The 19,403-nt window shown below is 37.2% G+C and overlaps 1 protein-coding gene across 1 annotated transcript in view; it reads left to right on the top strand.

The window, feature by feature from the left end:
• Nucleotides 1-19,403, top strand: part of Rb1cc1 (RB1 inducible coiled-coil 1) — a 59,390-nt gene that overhangs the window by 29,891 nt on the left and 10,096 nt on the right. The window contains exons 8-16 of the mRNA XM_050163641.1: nucleotides 2,804-2,974; nucleotides 4,335-4,519; nucleotides 4,721-4,907; nucleotides 4,988-5,069; nucleotides 5,160-5,221; nucleotides 7,276-7,379; nucleotides 7,602-7,728; nucleotides 7,810-9,698; nucleotides 17,736-17,901. Of these exons, the coding sequence (XP_050019598.1) occupies nucleotides 2,804-2,974; nucleotides 4,335-4,519; nucleotides 4,721-4,907; nucleotides 4,988-5,069; nucleotides 5,160-5,221; nucleotides 7,276-7,379; nucleotides 7,602-7,728; nucleotides 7,810-9,698; nucleotides 17,736-17,901 (2,973 nt within the window). The remainder of the gene's footprint in view (nucleotides 1-2,803; nucleotides 2,975-4,334; nucleotides 4,520-4,720; nucleotides 4,908-4,987; nucleotides 5,070-5,159; nucleotides 5,222-7,275; nucleotides 7,380-7,601; nucleotides 7,729-7,809; nucleotides 9,699-17,735; nucleotides 17,902-19,403) is intronic.

The following is a 19,403-nucleotide window of genomic DNA, read 5'->3' on the forward strand; positions in this document are numbered from 1 at the left end:
GGAATTTGTAGATTGGATCAAATAACTTGTAACCATGCTTTTGATTTTATTGTAAGTGAGAAGGGTTTATGTAATTTTTGAGTAGTTGAAAGATAAATCACTACCAACTAAACACATAGTGTTGAATATTTCTATCGTCCAGAAAGTTGTCTTTTCCTCGTGAACATCTCCCTACATGAGAAATTATAACTATTCTATCAAAATTGGTCAGTAAGGCATTACATTTACAGTTCTAGAGGTAAACCTGGGACAAATGTCAATTTATATCTACTCTGTGAGTTGATGCAAAACATTTGCATCACAAAGGAAATTGTTTTATTGACACAAAATACTAAGGTTTTGAAGATTTCAGTTATTAGAATATGAAGACTGGAATAGTTGGGCTTTGCTTACAGGGGCACTTAGTGAGAAAACAGATTTGGTTCTTGATTCATTAATTCTTTTTAAAAAGAAAAAACAAACCGGTCTAAGTGTTCTAGGATGCCTGGAACAGCACTGCCTACCTTAAGTTATAAGTCAAGTGAATGCCTCTAAGATCTTGGTTTCCTAATGTGTTGAGCATCTGTGTCATTGATAACATCTGATGTGATAGGTAGGTATTCCATTCAGTTAGGCATTCACCCCAGCAAACACTATTGTCAAAATGCATGAAAGCTGATTTAATTTTATTTATTTATTTATTTTTGTTTTTTTGAGACACGGTTTCTCCGTAGCTCTTGTAGACGACCAGGCTGGCCTCGAACTCACAGAGATCCACTTGCTTCTGCCTCCCGAGTGCTGACATTAAAGGTGTACACCAACACTGCCTGATAGTGTTTATAAGTTTCACAGAAATTATGTTAAACTCAAAATCCATTATTTTCTCTTTCTGACCATTGTTCACATCACTTGAACCGTCTTCCTGTTTCACCCTCTCTCTAGCCCCACTTAAATGGCCTCATCAAGTATTTCCTTTGCAGACCAGAAGGACAGTCCAAAGACATTGGTCAGTGAGATGACTTAGTGGGTAAAGGATGGTGGAGGGAGGGAATTGACCTCCACTGGTTGTAGTTTGACCTCCACATGTGTGTCATGGCTTTGGAGAGCTCACACTGATGCCCACACATGTACATGTGCTTAGACACACACACTTGGTTGATACCTTCATATTGATATTAGCAGGCACTTTAAGATCACATCTGAGGCTTGAAAAACTATGCTAGGTTTCTTCCATTAAAAGTTGAGTTTAGGATCTGGCAGTATGACCTAGTGGGTAAAGCTGAAAAACCTTACTTCAATCCCCAGGACTTGCATGGTGAAAGAAGAGAGCTAATTCTCAGAAATCTTCTGACCTCATGTGCAGTGATGTGGGAGTGTCATATCAATCTGTTGATTTCATTGGCTGAGCAATAAAGAAACTGCTTGGATGGCCCTGATAGGTTAAAGCATAGGTGGGAGGAGAAAACAGAATAGAATTCTGGGAGGAAGAGGAAGTAAGGTCAGACTTTGCTCTGCTCCCGGACAGACCCAACAGCTCTGCTCTCTGGAGCAGAGACGCCAGGCTCCGCTCTCCCAGGCAGCTCCGACCCAGGATGGACGGAGGCTAGAATCTTCCCGGTAAGCGCACCTTGGGGTGCTTATACACATCATTAGAAATGGGCTAGTCCAGGTGCGAGAATTAGCCTGTAAGGGCTAGAGTTCATGGGCCAAGCGGTGTTTAAATGAATACAGTTTGTGTGTTGTTATTTCGGGCATGAGCTAGCAGGCGGCTGGGGTGTTGGGGACGCAGCCCCGCCGCTCTCAGAAGTAGAACACTTTCTACCAAGGCTGCAGGCTCAAGGTCCAGTACCGCAATAACAGTAATGATGAACAATTCGCTGTTGGCAATATCTCCCACCTATAATACCAACACTGAAAACTAACCTAGGCAATGTAGTTTGAATCCCTGAGTGAGACCCTGTCTTTGGATGGATGCATGGATGGATGCATGGATGGAATGTTGTGCCTAATATTAAAACTATAACTGTAAATGGAAGTTAGATTCTGAGAAGAAATCTGTGAAGGAACCTGTGAAGGAGCCAGCCAGACCTGAAGAGATTGGCAAAGGTTTTCTGCCTTTAATGAACAAGGTTTTTCGATAGTTGTGACTAGTTTTTATTAGAAAATAGTCACCATCATAAATGTAGAATTAAAGCCAGATAATAGGTAGAATTAAAAATTAAGAAAGCATATTGATCAAGCTGTTTCCTTTCAGTAAAGATTAAAATTAAGATAGCACATTGATTAAGCTATTTCCTTGCAGTAAGTTTTTCTGTATTACTGAGGAAGAAAAAAATCTTGCCTTTTTAAAGACGGGGGTGAGTTGCTTGTGCAGGCCTTTCTTCTGCATTGCTTCCTTATCTCTAAATTGCAAATGTATGCCAAGGTGCCTGATTGTGGAGGGTTATTTGAGAGAAGTTGAACTGATAAAAGTTACGGCCCAAGAATGAGTTTGTTGCTATTTCCTCTACTTTATATGACTTTGATGACATTGAAAATAGCATTTTCTTAAGGATATTGAGAAATGATTAAATTATAGCATTGATTGAGGTTTGTGATTACTGGATTATGCACTTGATTTTTTTATTGTATTTGCTTAGCACCAGCTGTTTAGGATGAGACGAGTCTTAGTAACCTTCCTTTGGAAGTGTAACTTGATTTCCTACGCATGGTTTTTCTGTGTCGTTTTCTATCACTTTTATATCTGACCCTGTTCAATTAGTGTGAAATATAGTTGAAACTATTTCCAGAAGATTTTACTCCTATATGTTTTTTTCTCATTTAGCTTGACCCAAAGATTATTCAACCATTTATATTAGAATGCCATCAAACTATTGCCAAACTTGATAATCAGAATATGAAAGCCATTAAAGGACTTGAAGATCGTCTGTATGCCCTGGACCAGATGATTGCTAGCTGTGGCCGACTGGTAAATGAACAGAAAGAGCTTGCTCAGGTATTTTGTTTGGCTTTTTTGGTATACTTTAGGTACAACGTCTACTTAGTGTACACATTTATACATGTTTCCCATCACTGTTGGTAATGAATTATTATTCTCATGTATTAATTAGGTTTGCCTGTTCTATGACTATATAACTAACACTATGGTTAGTTTAAGGGAAAAGAGGTTTATTTTGTTTGGTTTCAGAAGGGTATAGTCTGAAATGATGATAAATGTAGGGCACCAGGAGCAGATTCAGGAAGAGCAGCTTCAGTAGTAGCAGAGGTACAACTTACCTCCTTGCAAGATAAGAAGAAAATAGGATACAGAAGCAAAGGATGGAGTAGGCTGGACCCTTACCACAGTGATCCATTTTTTGACTAAGTCTTATATCCCAAAGGTTCCATCTCTTCTCAGAACAGCACCAAGGGAGGGCCATTACTCAAAAAGTGAGCTTGTGGGCACAAATCAGATTTATAACAGGATACCACAAAACAAAAGATATGTTCTGTGTTGTTATTCAGTCTGAGGCAGGATCTCACTCTGTTACCCAGCCTGAGGTGCATCTATCTGCCTCTTTTTTGTGTGTTGTGAATACAGTTGACAGCCATCACACACAGCCAAGGCATGCTCCTAGTGGTTGAACTTGCTAACGTGAGGTCAGGTACTATGAATGAAAACTGAAATACAAACCAGGAAAGTACTTTCCACAGCTGGAGTGGAAAAGATTATTGTTAAGGTGTTAAAAAAAAAGATAAAAGAAGCTGAACTAATTAGCACCTTGTATTCTCCCTCAAAAAAAAAAAAGGACAAGAAAAAGAAGAAATCTTGAAAATTGATTAACTTCTTCATATTTATGAGCACTTGTTTTCCAGTCCCTGAGAAGAATAGTTGAATTTCATCTCATGCTGCTCTGTCTCCTTCTTCCATTTCCTTCCTCCTCCTCCTCCCTCCTGCCTTCTGTAGGTCATGGACTGTGTAGCCCATGTTGTTCCTTCCTGTCTCTGGTTTTAAAGTGCTGTGGCTTCTATTCATTTTTAAATTTTTATTCCTGGTGATACTGATATTTTGTGTGTTTGTTTTTAATAAGAAAAAACAAAGATAAAAATCTAAGGTAGCTTAAATTTAATGCTTAAAAAATTAAATGTTTTACTGACATTTTAAAAAGAACTTGCTTTGGGCTTATGTTGGAATAGTTATTTTAGTACAGCCTTCAAGACAGAGATTATTTTAAGTTGGTCCTTCAACTGGCCATTTATATGTTTGTCCTTTAGGGGACAAAATAGAAAGTGCACCATTGTCTGTTTTTCTCTTGAGTGCTTATGTCATTTATTTAACAAAATTAAATACTTTTAAAACTTTTTTTTTCTCAAAGGGATTTTTAGCTAATCAGATGAGAGCTGAAAACTTGAAGGATGCATCTGTGTTGCCTGATCTGTGCCTGAGTCATGCAAATCAGCTGATGATTATGTTGCAAAACCACAGAAAATTGTTGGATATTAAACAGAAGTGTACCACTGCCAAACAAGAGCTAGCAAACAACCTACATGTCAGACTGAAGTAAGAGATTCTGTCATATTTAATTTAGATTCTTGAGTATTTATGCTTTTAGTTCCCAATAATGAGTGATTTCATCGTAATTGATTAACCCTGAGATTAGATGTCATAGTCTTGATCCTCACAGCTTACCTACAGGATAATTTTTAGCAAGTGTTGGGACTGTTGAAAACAGTGAATTACAAAATAACCCATATTCTGTAGGTGGTGTTGTTTTGTGATGCTTCATGCTGATCAAGATGGAGAAAAGCTACAAGCACTGCTGCGCCTTGTCATAGAGCTGTTAGAGAGAGTCAGAATTGTCGAGGCTCTCAGCACAGTCCCTCAGATGTACTGCCTAGCTGTGGTCGAGGTCGTGCGGAGAAAAATGTTCATTAAACACTACAGAGAGGTAAGCAGTTCTAGCTGTGTAATTATATATGAACATTAATAATTGGCATATGTCATTAACATAAACTTTTTTCTTCTCAGTGGGCCGGTGCTTTAGTCAAAGATGGGAAACAATTGTATGAAGCTGAAAAGTCCAAAAGGGAATCCTTTGGGAAATTATTTAGTAAGCGCTAATTTTTTTTATCCTTCTCCTTTTTTATTTTTACCTCTTAAGTAATTTCCAGAATAACCATGTTTCTAATTCTTCACACAGGGAAGTCCTTTTTAAGAAATCGTCTATTTAAGGGACTGGACTCCTGGCCCCCATCATTTTGTGTATGTATTTTCTCACTGTGACTAAATTTGTGTTTTGTAAAACTTCCTTTTTCAGGATTAGAAGCATTTATCAGAAACAGAATAGGATTAAATCAGCATATAACGGTTTTGGTTTTGGGGGTTACCTGGTGTAAGCCTTGATATGTGTTAACAGTTATTTTTCGTTGTTAATTTTTGAGATTCTAAGTATAGTATTTCTTCCTCTCCTCCTGTCCCCTCCCTCTCCTCCCTCTAAAACAACTTATAAACCCTTCCTGCTCTCCTTCAAATTCATGGCCATTTTTCATCAGTTGTTACTGTATGTGTCATATATTCCTAAATATATCCTAATGAGTCCATTTAATGCTACTTATGTGTATATTTCAGAGTTGACAGTTTGGTACTGGACAATTGATTAGTGGGCTCATCCCTGGGGAAGGCCACCTATCTGGTTCCCAACTTTAATTCAGTTGCCTGTAGCTCTTTGTGTGGGATTCAGGCCTTTCCCCCATGTAGGTTGGGGTCCTTGTTTAGCTCACATCTGCGTGTTTGGTGAAACTTTGCAGATGTAACTTTTAGTGTTACTAAAAGGCAAATTCCCCAATCCTCGCATAGTTTTCCACCCCCTCTTTACAGTTGTCCTGTGGTAATGGAGTGTACCTTTACTACTGTCTTCCACAACTCTTCACATTGATTGCTTGTGATTTTCTTTAGTGGTTTGTGTTGCAAAGAGAAGTTTCTTTGAAGGCAAAAGATGTATATCTATCTGTGGTTATAAAACAAATATCTATAGATTGTTGGTATGGATATATATGCTAGTTTAGCAAATCTCCTAGAATCAGGATTTCACTAGCACTGAGTGTTTCCAGTACCAGACATGGTACTTTCCCTTTCTTGTTGAACAGCTCTTTAAAGTTCAATTAGAGAGCTGTTGATTGCTGCAAAGTATGTGTGCTGCTCCTTCATCACCCAGCAGCCCACGTTAGGCTGTCAAGCAACGGGAATGCCATTTTTAGTTGTTTTGTTTTTCCGTTTATTTTTTGTATTCTCATCTGTTGTCTGTTGCCCATTCATCCTTTTGTCCCCATATCATTATTTGATAAGTCAGAGTAACTTGAGTCTTCAGTAGATGTTTATTAAAATTAAACATGAAAATACCATTTGTTATATTTTAAGGACAGTTAGCTGGATCTATTCATTTTTCAAATGAGGTATTTTTATTTTAAAAAAATCGTGAAATGCTTTGTACCCCTCCCCCATATTAGGATTTCAGGGTTTTTTTTGTTTTGTTTTGTTTTGTTTGTTTGTTTGTTTTTTGAGACAGGGCTTTGGAGCCTGTCCTGGAACTAACTGTTGGCCTTGAACTAAAGGTTGGCCTTGAAATCACAGATTCCCTGCCTCTGCCTCCTTAGTGCTGGGATTAAAGGCTTGCACCACCTCCCAGCAAGGATTTCACTTTTAAATGTTTCTGCAAGGCAATATATTAAGAGTGTACACAGATAACATAATTGGAATTCACGTATGTATTTATTTATCTGTTTTATATAGATTGTCCTGACATAGTTAAATCTTCTTGACTAGTAACCAAGATAATTGAAGTTATTTTTAAAAGATACCACTCTTGCCAGTATTATAAAAAAAAAACAACTAGTAGGACTTTACAATTAATACTTTTTGTTTAGAGTTAAAAGTTGACCCATAGTATTTTTTAAAGCGTGAAAAGCAAAGAAAGAAATATTCCTAGGTACTATGGGGAGGCATTTTATGTTCATTCTGTGGGTCAAGGGGAAATCTGGAAATAACCTATGCACAGTCCAACACATGGCACCCTTTAGTGTTGATGGGATTCTAGAATTGGTGCAAGAACAAAAGAGAAAGAATAAGAGTATTGGTTATCACCAAACAGTTCATTGTCCGGACTATTAAGGTTCACAGAGCTAGTGTGCCCTTTAATCTTTGCATGGTTTTTGATTTTAATTCTGCTGTGATTTTGTCAGTCTCTTATGTTAGATTCAATTATAACAAGAAATATCTAAATTTATTCTTTATATTGGTAAAGTTTTTTTCTTTTGTAGACTCAGAAGCCTCGAAAATTTGACTGTGAACTTCCAGACATATCATTAAAAGATTTACAGTTTCTCCAATCATTTTGTCCTTCAGAAGTGCAGCCATTCCTCAGGTAAAGGCCATTTAGTTTAGTTGATCTTGAAGTGCTAAAAGTTATTTGTTTTCTTTTGACTCTCCTGACTGGCATACATGTTTTTTTAGGACACGGGCTTCTTCCAGCTAGCCCATCCTTGCTTAAGGTCATGCTGTTGTGTTGTTTTTGAAAGAATGAAATTGTTTATAGTTCTTTTAAGAAACTGAAAATTCAGTGTAGTTTATTTGCATTCTTTTCCAGGGTTCCCTTACTTTGTGACTTTGAACCTCTACACCAGCATGTACTTGCCCTACATAATTTGGTAAAAGCAGCACAAAGTTTGGATGAAATGTCACAGACCATTACAGATCTGCTGAATGAACAAAAGGCAAATGAGTTTTAAATAATTTTATTAATATAAGATGTTTGCCTTGTTACAGATTTTTAGAAGTCTCATTCTGTGTTCCAGGTGTCTGCAAGTCAAGCATCCCCACAGTCAGCTGCTTCTCCAAGGATAGAAAGTACAACAACTACCTCACCAAAAACTCCTCCTCCACTAACTGTTCAGGATCCCTTATATCCAGCAGTGTGTCCCTTAGAAGAATTGTCTCCAGATAGCATTGATGCTCATACATTTGACTTTGAAACCATCTCCCATCCAAATGCAGAACAAACAATTCACCAAGCTTCGTTAGACTTGGATTCTTTAGCAGAAAGTCCTGAGTCTGATTTCATGTCTGCTGTGAATGAGTTTGTGATTGAGGAAAACTTATCATCTCCAAACCCTATAAGTGATCCACAAAGTCCTGAAATGATGGTGGAGTCACTTTATTCATCAGTCATCAATGCCATAGATAGTAGGCGCTTGCAGGACACGAGTGCACATGGAAAAGAGGGGTTGGGAGAGCGTGCTGCTCTGCATGTCCAGCTGGAGAAATGCAAAGTTGCTGCCCAAGACTCTCACATCGGTATACAAACCATCAAGGAAGATCTGTGCCATCTCAGAACATTCGTACAAAAAGAACAGTGTGATTTATCAAATTCTTTAAAATGTATAGCAATAGAAATAAGAAATATTATTGAAAAAGTCAAATGCTCCCTAGAAATAACACTAAAGGAAAAACATCAGAAAGAACTCCAGTCTTTAAAAAGTGAGTATGAATGTAAACTTGATGCTCTAGTAAAAGACAGTGAAGAAAATGCAAATAAAATTAAAAAATTGAAAGGAGATTTAATATCCCTTGAGGAAGTTTTACAAAGTAAAGACAGTGAATTTGCATTGATTAAACATGAAAAGGATGCTGTCGTCTTCTTGCAGCGTGAAAAGGACCAGAAGTTGGTAGAGATGGAAAATATTATGCGTACTCAAAATTGTGAAATTGAAGAATTAAAGCAGTCACGAGAGATGGCGTTAGAAGACCTGAAAAAGCTACATGTTGAAAATGATAAGAAAATAGAGTCACTGAGAGCTGAATTTCAGTGCTTAGAGCAAAGCCACCTAAAGGAATTAGAGGACACAATGCATGTCAGACACACACATGAGTTTGAGAAAGTTATGACAGACTACAAAGTGTCGTTGGAGAGATTGAAAAAGGAAAATCAACAAAGAATTGACCAGATACTAGAATCTCATGCCTCAACTCTCCAGGAAAAAGAACAACAGTTGCAGGAATTGAAACTCAAGGTTTCTGATTTGACAGACATGAGGTGTAAATTGGAGGTTGAACTTGCATTAAAAGAAGCAGAAACCGATGAGATAAAGATCTTATTGGAAGAGAGCAGAACACAGCAAAAGGAAACTTTGAAGACTCTCCTTGAGCAAGAGACAGAAAACTTGAGGACAGAAATAAGTAAACTAAACCAAAAGATTCATGAAAATAATGAGAATTATCAGGTGGGCTTAGCAGAGTTAAGAGCTTTAATGACAATTGAAAAAGATCAGTGCATTTCCGAATTAATTAGTAGACACGAAGAAGAATCTAATATACTTAAGGCTGAATTAGACAGTGTAACATCATTGCATCATCAAGCATTTGAAATAGAAAAAAACTTGAAAGAACAAATAGTTGAACTGCAGAGTAAATTGAACTCAGAATTGAGTGCACTTGAAAGACAAAAAGATGAAAAACTAAGCCGACAAGAAGAGAAGTATGAGGCTCTCATCCAGAACCTAGAAAAAGACAAGGAAAAGTTGGTCATGAGCCATGAACACGACAAAGAACAGTTAATTCAGAGGCTTAATTACGAAAAAGACGAAGCTATTCAAACTGCACTAAATGAATTTAAGTTGGAGAGAGAACTTGTTGAGAAAGCGTTATTAGAAAAAGTTAAACATCTAGAGAATCAAATAGCCAAAAGGTAAGTATTAAGCTTAGTGTGTGATTATTACGGATGACTCAAATGTATGTTTTAATCATAGTGCATTGATGTATTCATTTGCTGTAGCTAGAGGAACTGAGGCATTTTTACAAAGTAAAGACTTAGAATATTGTTCATTATAACTGTGAAAATGACATTGCATAAATTTACTATTGCTAGAGCTCGGTATGATAGCTTGTGCCTGTAATCCAACTACTTTGGAAGGCCAAAGCATGAGGATTGCTATGGGCCCAATCGTGGGACACAGAGTGAACTTGTTCTAGGCCATACCTTGTCTTGAGGAGTAAACAAGCTACAAAATAGATCAATTGTTCAAAATTTCTCTTAGGTTTGTTGCTTTTACTAAATTCTTCAGTTGCAATTTTGTTCTCTTCCTGTGTTGGTATGAGAGTTTAAGTGTCCTGTGCCTGTGGTTTAGCTGAGGCTAAATCAGATGGGAATATGCACAGTGTTCCTCGCTATTCGTTTCTTGATACCACAGTTTCATTGTTTTCTCTGCTTGGAAAGATATTTTTAAATTCCAGACTTAAGGATTTTTTTAATTATATTTTATTATTGCCATCTGTTAATATTTTTTCACTACCACAGATTGGTTTAGAAACACTGTAATTGAATTCTGCCCATTTTGTAGAGTATGGTTGGTGTATCATTAGTACTGTCGTTAGTCTCAAATTGAATATTTTAAAGGGTTACGTGTAATATATATGTGTATGCTTGTGTGTATATGTTTGTTTTTAGTTCCCACCTCTCACATCACCACTTTTAAACACTCTTAATTATCTTGCTGCAATATAATGCTAATTTTAAAATAGCCTTTTGTATTTTTAAGAGATGAGAGGGTTTAATAGAGAAATAAGCATTGTGGGGGATGTTTATAGTACTATGGGAGACAAAAGTTAAAACAGTTTAATTACTATGGAAAATCTCAGGACCAGAACTGATAATAACATGATAATATTATATTAAGGAATTATTGCAGTAGGCAAAATAAATTATCACTGTAGAAGTGAGCTTAGTTCTAAGTACAGCATGGACTAGTTCAAGGTTATTCTAGGTACTAGGGTCAGGATCAGTAGATGGAGCCTTATAAAGAGAAAGCAATCAAACAAAAGGAAACTTAGCAAAACTGACCTGCCAAGATTCTGGCAAGCTATAGTGATAAGAAACCAAGGTAGGAGATTAAGTATTCAGAGATATCAGATTACAGGAGTGGAGAAATCTCTCCAAACTTGTTGCCACAACTGAGCAGTGCAAGCTGTCAAGGTTGGAGTCTAAAGGGCCTAGAAGAGAGTGACTAATGTTAGTGAGTCTGTATCAAGCAAGCTCTCAGTGAAATGCCAGGCAGATGTACTCATGGCCTCATCATACTGACAAGCTAAGGCAGCACTCAGGAATCTCTCAAAGCATCACATGTTGGCTTAATCTGCAGCATAAATTAATAGTTTTCAGTTACTTGTGAGAGAACTGGCTAGAACCACTTTTGGAGAATAGGACTATGTCTTTCTCCTGTCTTCCACACCATGCGGGTGTTCTTTTATCGCTATACTTGAAGCTCTTCAAGGGATTTTGGGAAATGCGCAGTCTCTCCTGAAGTTTCCGTGAGATTGCAGAAGGAGTAGCAGAAGAGAGCAGTCTGACATTGCCCTTTTTAGACTCCGTTCTCAAGTGTACATACTTCTTTACCCATACTGTACGTCCAAATAAAGACACTTCAGGGTCATATTTGTTTCACGTGATGCAACTTCTGTCCCACATATGCCTGAGATTTTCTTATCCTCTCTCTTTTCAAAGGTAAGACTAAAATTGATGTTATTTTGTCTTTCCTCAATGGAACATCTGTTCTTTCCTGTTACAATCACTGAAATTCTGTAAAATAAGTTGAAAAGAATTCAGGGTAACCACCATTATCATACTTTACTTCATAAATTGGGGGAATGAAAGTGGTTAAAAAACAAATGCCTTAATGTGGATAGACTTAATTACTAGGTAATTTCTGTAATTACCCTTGGAACTCTAAATATTTATTTGGAGCTTTCTTCTATTACCCATTCTAGTCATTACCTTATCTGATTGTAATTCACCTGACAGGCATGACTCATATCTTTGTGTGTGTACACACGAGAGCTTTGTACATGGTAGGATTTCCATCTTCAGAGATACATCCATGGTCATTTTCCATGAAGTGCCACTATTCCCCCCCCCCCCATCCTTTCAGTACTGAGAATTGAATTAAAGCTAGAAGATATCAGGCAGCCGTTATTATACTGAACTAGCTTCTTGTCACGAACTTTTTAATTGGGTGCGTAAGAGGACTATGGTTTCCTTGCACAGTCCAGGTTTTCCTTGAACTCAGAACCCCACCTTAGCTTCTTTTGTGCTTGAAATAGTCCTGTACCACTATAAATAGCCTTGTTACCAAATTTAACCTAGATCTCTTAAGTCTACTGTCTGAAAAATTCTTTCACCCACCCTCAATGAATCATAGGTCCATACTCCTTCCCTTGTTTTCTTTTTATAACTTCAAATGCTCTGCATGATTCTACAGCCTTTCCTCTGGGAAGGTCACCCTTCCCGCCTGCTCTGCTGCCCATCTGTGTGGCTTTGCTGCTTCACCTGTGCTTTTGAAGGGTGTCAGCATTTAGGCAGAATCATTAGGATATTTAGAATAATTAGGATATTATAAATTCAGGTGTATAAAAAACAAAATAAATGCTGCTATGTATAATCCTCTTAATGAATTAAGACAGCATAGTGGTTTGAATAAGGAATGATTCCCACAATCTTGGACATTTGAACACTTGGTGCCCAGTTTGTATCGCGATTTGGGGGCCTTGCCGTAGGAAGTACATCACTGGGAGCTAGTTTTGAGATTAAAAGCCTTGTGCATTTCTAGTTAATCCTGCGTCATGCTTGTGATTGAGAGTGAGCTTTCATCTTTGCCTTCTGTTTGCTGCCACAGCTTCCCTCCAATCATGAAAGACTTAGCCTCTCAAGCAAAAGAAAAATACTCCCAAACTCTAGGTTCTTAATTATGATTATCCTGTAGCATCCAGCATATTGCTATGCGTCCTTCATCACGAGTGAAGAAACAAACAGTGATTTGTATCTGCTACAAATAGTGGGGTCGCTAGCTCAGGTGGGTGACTTACTGGTCTAGAGTCTTATCAACTTTTTTTTTTTTTTTTGAAGATCTCTGTGTGTATGGGTATTGTGCCTACATGCATGTCTGTGCCACATATGTGCCTGTTGTGTCTTTACATGCTAAAAGAAGCTGTTATATCCCCTGGAACTGGAATTACAGAGGGTTTCTCTGCTGCCCGGTGGGTCCTAGTAACTGAAGTAGGTTCCTCTGCAAGAGCTCCAAGTCCTCCGAGCCAAAGAGCTATCATCTCTCCAGCCCGGTGCCAGGATTTTTGATCTTTGGGTTTTTTGTTGTTGCTTTTGTATGTATGAGTGTTTTGGTTGCATGCATAAATATGTACCACATGTGTGACTGATGCCTACAGAGTTCAGAAGATCCCTTGGGACTGGAGTTAAAGGTGGTTATAAACTGCCATGTGGGTGCAGGGAATCAAAGCAGAATCCTCTACAGGAGCAGAGTGGTAAGTGCTCTTACTACTAAGCCAGCTTTCCAACCCCGTAGCACATAGTCTCAATACATAATGTCTTCCTGATGAGTCACGGTAGGCTCAGGATGACCTGTGTGGTACGATATCCTCTCAGATGTCTAAGGAAGGCAGAGTAGTCAATTGCTGGCCCAGGTCTTGTTATTCAGAGGAAAATGTAATTTTCTAGAGCTAATTAGATTCCCAAATACCCAATTAAAACTTTATTGTTTTGTTTTTTTCTATTTTAGTAAGTCTTTATCCACCCTGTTTTGTGGGCTGACACTAACTGACCACTGGGAAAGATTGTCTAGGATGTGTCTTCTGATATCTGCTTTGGATCTGCTGCCTGAAGAAGAGTCATAGTTTGTCTCCATGATTTGCCTTTAATTGTTCTCTGCCACTGCAGAATCCAGTTATTTTCATTAAATACATTTCATTTCAGCTCTTATCTAACCTCGACAGCCTGTGACCCACAGAGAGTTAGTCCTTTAGTCCTAAGTTTTTTGAATAATTGGGGAAATATTCCTTTAAACATTCTTAGGGTGTACTTAAGAAATGCTCTCCGATGCCTTCCAGAAGAGGCAGGATTTTTTTTTTCAGACATTTTCTATTCAGTCCCCTTTTACCTAAGAAATCTTTACTTGAACCTGAACATATGTATATACTTATACAAATGAAAAACATACTACTAATAATAGGTCAGATTTATTTTAAAACCTTTCTTGATATAAATAGGATTTTACCATGGCTAACTTAGCAGTATATTTTGATTGAAATATAACATTATTTAATACATACCTAGTAGTCTTCCCATAATTTTGCATGCCCTTTCTTATGAATTAAAATGCAGTAAGTGTTAATTTTCATTGGTTTCATTGTGGGACATGAAACTGCCAGTGAGCCACACAAACACACACACACACACACACCAATGTCTTGTACATTGAAAAGAAATCCTGTGTGATTTTGCGAGCACCATGAACACTAGTTCACTAATTTATACAAATATTGACATGTTGTAAAATGAAGCTGGCAGTACATATCCAAAATATTTGTATAAGTATTTTAGTGTAAGGTGCATTTATTATATTTTGATTAGTTGTCAAAGAACTTTATAAATATTTTTCATTTCATGGCACAGGTTTTTTTTTTAATTGCATGTGCATTGGTGTTTGATCTGCTTCTTGTCTGTGTGAGGGTGTCAGATCCTCTGGAGCTGTAGTTACAGCTGTGAACTGGTGTGTGGGTGCTGGAAATTGAACCCAGATCCTCTGGAAGAGCATTCAGTGTTCTTAACTGCTGAGCTGTTTTTCCAGACCCAGCATAGAATCTTGCATACTTAAGGAAGAATTAATTCTTACTGTGTTAACTAAAAGAAATACCTTCCTCTTCTCACCATTATAACGAAGGGTAGGATGTCAGATATATAGTTCTGAAGTAGTTTTTAATTTGTTCTGGTGCCTGGACTTCCATCAATACAAGTAGCAGATGAAAAAGTCATGATATCATCTTAAGAAAATAACCTATAATTTTATGTTGAGGTCTTTGATCCATTTGGACTTGAGTTTTGTGCATGGTGATAGATAAAGGTCTATTTGCATTCTTCTACATGTTGATACCCACTTAGCCAGCACCATTTGTTAAATATGCTTTCTTTTTTCCATTTGATATTTTTTGCTTCTTAGTCAAAAGTCAGGTGTTCATAGGTGTGTGGAGTAATATCTGGGTCTTCGATTCGGTTCCATTGGTCCTCCTATCTTTTTTTTTTTTTTTTGCCAATACCAGGCTGTTTTCAATACTTTAGCTCTGTAGTAGAGTTTGATCAGGAATTGTGCTGCCTCCAGAAGTAGTTCCTTTACTGTACAGGATTGTTTTGGCTATCCTGGGTTTTTGGTTTTTGTTTGTTTGTTGTTGCTTTTCCATATGAAATTGAGTATGGAATGCCTGATCTGGTGTTCCACTTTGTCATTTCAGACTCATATCTAAGCTGAGTCTGATTGAGCTTAAACAGAACCAGTTAAGCTTAAGGATGGCAGCCAATTAGTGTTGGATTTTCAGTGCCTCCTTTCATCACCACTACCACCCCTTTCCCAGAAGGCAGTTGGCTACGCCGAAGCAAGCCAGTGGTGGTGTGGAAAAGCAAAGCAGTTATGGTTTCACTACTGTGTTAGTTAATTCATCTCAGGCCTTCAGGTAAAATAAAATAAAATTACGTACCTGATAACCATGTAAAATCATGTCCAGTAAAAACTCATTGTAGAATATCTTTTGGCACGGGATGTGCTTTTTGTTCTGAGACGGCTGGAGATGATGTCTTTTTGGTAGAATGTTTATCTAGTTGGAGTAAAGCCTTGGGTTCAATTCCCACCACTCAGGAGGTGGAAGCAAAAAGAAGGCCAAGGTCACCCTCAACAGCAGACGGGAAGTAGAGGCCAGCCAGTGTAAAACATCAGTTTGCGTCCCGGGATAATTATTGGTTGTTCTCTGTATCTTAGGCCTTTTTTAGTTTTCATTGTGCAGTACACCCGTGCTAATCACAGGGAGTAAGTGTGGTGGTTGTATGTGCTTGCTTGACTAGAACCATCTCTTCTAGCTGCGCCCTCTCAGCCCAGCATTTATCCTGAAACAGTGCACCTGGCAATACAAAGATAAAAAACATAGAATGATAAAGTATTTGCTCCTGTGCATACATGTCCCCAGTGGCACAATCTGTTTTATTCTTAATAATACAAACCTCAGCCGGGCGGTGGTGGTGCACACCTTTAATCCCAGCACTCGGGAGGCAGAGGCAGGTGGATCTCTGTGAGTTCGAGACCAGCCTGGTCTACAGAGCTAGTTCCAGGACAGGCTCCAAAGCCACAGAGAAACCCTGTCTCGAAAAACCAAAAAAAAAAAAAAAAGAAATAATAATACAAACCTCTTTTTTAGACTTATTTGCTATGTTCTGTTCTTTTATCATAGTATCATTCAGAAGGCATTTTGTTACAGTAAAATTTGAACATATCACTCTTTCAGCTCATTCTATACAGTCTGTCTGATTATCTTATGTGGCCAGTTCCCCTCTAGCTGTAGGGATAATTCTTCAGCTACTGTATTAGCCCTACCCGTGCCTGGTTATCCATTGTTACAGTCCTGAGTCTTATATTCTGTTTTTTCATTAACATTTCCTGTGTGCAGCCCTGCTAACTGCATTCTAGCTATGCCAAAGCTTTAACTTTCACAGTTCCCTTTCTTTCAACTCAAAGGAGAAATAGAAATAAATCCTTTACCTTTAATTGGTTGTGTTACATTAATTAGAAAATCCCAACCTTTCTGCACTAAGCCACAAATCAGACATCTCTAAGTGTGTGTGTGTGTGGAAGATTTACCTGAGTGTTGAGATTTGAGTAAGTTTTCTCTATAAGTAAAAGATTCCCAGTGATTTTTTTCTACATTATTTCAGTTCTTATAATATTAGTTGTACATTGCTACCATTATTATAATAGACAACTATTTAGGAGTGAGCAAACTAAAAACTCTGGTTATAAATGCATCTCTATTCCAAAAAAAAATCCAGTGTCTTTTAAAATCAAACAAAGACACACTGAAAATTAATTTTCTAATAATAACACAATAGCCTTTATTTTGTTGTAGCATTTTTAAAGAATTACATAGAGAGGTATTGAGAAAGTCTGGTCGTGCAGACCAGGCTAACTTGATACTGTGCGAAGCCCAGGCTTGGGTAAACTTGACTAAAACTTGATGCTGGGATTATAGACATGAACGACCATGCCTGGCTTGTCTCAACAGCTTTGAAGAATTTTAGAAATCTTTTAAAGATTGGAAGCAAATTAAGATTTAAGATTAGTAACTAAGGTGTAATCATTTACTTAGTATTGCTTTTGTTTACTTGCCCATTCTTATCTCTGCTGCCTTGTCAGCAACTTCTAAAAGATGAGCAAATTTTGACTGAATGAAATAAGTCAGTTCAGAATTACATACGTTTCCTTTGTCTGGAGAATTCATTTTAGCTTCACTTTTATTCATTGAGTATCAAAATAAGCCAAAAATCTATGTTATGGAAAGTAAAACTTTCCATCTAAAGTCAGCTGGTATGTGCTTTCTCTTCAGTTTTAGGGGTAGAAAAGCTGAATCTTAAAGTGCCTGAGAAGCACATTGGTTTCATAGATGCCTGTGGAAGCCCTGATAACACCATAGGGCCACGTTCCTTGCTGTCATCAGCCATGTTACTTAACATGCCTATACTTCATACTTCATAGTTTACTTTTCAGTCCTAAGGACAGGATTCACATGGAAATACATTTCCCATTAGCATGGGTTTCTGGGAAGTAAATAGCCTTAAGTATAATATTTGATAGATTGTGATTATGTTTGTAATTGTTTTTAAAAATTCTCTTCAATTTTTAAGTTCTGCTCTTGAATCAGCCAGAGAAGATTCTTCAAGCTTAGTTGCTGAACTTCAAGAGAAGCTTCAGGAAGAAAAAGCTAAGTTTCTAGAACAGCTTGAAGAACAAGAAAAAAGAAAGAATGAAGAAATGCAGAATGTCCGAACATCTTTGATTGCTGAACAACAGGTGTGTTTCAGAGTTGAGGAAGCAGGATAGAAGCCAGCCAAGCTAGTTCTCTGTGCAGCTGAGGAGGGTTCTTAGATGTTAATTTGTTTCCATTGCTTGGTTTTATTAATTTTTGTTTATCTTCTTAATAATAAAAGCATTTATTTAAAAGGAAAACTTAACAGTGATTTGTCACAGGACTGTAGCTAGCAGACTATGTAAGAATCTTCAGCTCAGGCTGACATGGAATCTCTGCTTTTGAGCATGTGAACTTAGAGCTTCTTTGGCACAACTCACTCTATATGTAATTGACCAGGCTCTTTCTCTGCAAATTCTCACTGTGTTCTTTCATAAGCACATACTCAAAAAATATAAAGAAAATAAAAAGAGCATACTGGATTTCAAATTCCCATAATGGATTAGGGGCTGAATTAACTGATTTAACTGAAAATATGTGAAGCTAACAACTATCTGAATTATCCTAAGTTAAAAATTGTGTTTTAAAAAAATACTAGAGATGACTTCTAAGATATCTAACAATTTCAAATAAAGGCCAATTGGTTCTTAATCTCACTACTCCTTTTTATGTAAATTTACTTATTATAAATTTTGATTATCATCTTAATCCATTTCATATTACAGAAATAGAAAAGTTTTCAAAATGGTTAATATGCTTTTATATGTATTAATTTTCTACATATTAACAAATTTAATAGTACTAAGCTACATTTTTTTAATTTTTATTTTTGGTTTTTTCAGACAGGGTTTTTCTATGTAACAACCCTGGCTGTCCTGGAATTCACTCTGTAGCCACACTGGCCTCAAACTCACAAAGATCTGCCTGCCTCTGCCTCCCAAGTTAATGCCTCCTGGGATTAGAGGTTTGTGCCACCACCATCTGGCCCCTAAACTATTAATTATTAATATTTCCTTTTTAGAGGTTTTTCAGTGTCTTCCTTGCCTGAAATCATAATTTAATTTGTTCTTTACTAATAGATATTGTCTAAAACTATCAGTTAAATCTCTCTGTTGCCATTAATGGATTCCTAAAAGTGTGAGGCAAGGAGGTTTGCTAAGCTGATAAAAGAGTTAGGGTAGGTCATTCTCTCATGTATCTTCTATTTTAGGAAAATTTTAATGAACTCTTATAAACAAATTTAGCCTCTTTTGTAAATGAAACTGTAATTAAAATTGTCAGTTATAAGAGCCCTCTAAGCAATTGGGTATGTGAACGTCTTTGCAGTGAGAAATGGTGAAACCTTGGGATTAATAAGTCTCGTTACTGTACGGTTCCAGAGGCCATCGCAAAGTCCAAATAAGACCGAGAGAAAGAGAATTAGATGCCAGTGTGGTAATCATGAGTTAGCCAAAGATCAAAGATATCAGAAAAAGGAAAATTACCCAAAGAAAAAGTCATGTATGCAACAGCACTCTTTAAATTGTGCATCCTTTTACTATTTTCCCTAAAATATCAAGCATTTGCTAATACCTTTCTTCTAATAGTACAGGCAAAATGAGAAAAT

Source organism: Alexandromys fortis, unplaced genomic scaffold (genome assembly GCF_014885135.2).
Source record: "Alexandromys fortis isolate MF-2015 unplaced genomic scaffold, M_Fortis_MF-2015_v1.1 scaffold_18, whole genome shotgun sequence".
Taxonomy (NCBI): domain Eukaryota; kingdom Metazoa; phylum Chordata; class Mammalia; order Rodentia; family Cricetidae; genus Alexandromys; species Alexandromys fortis.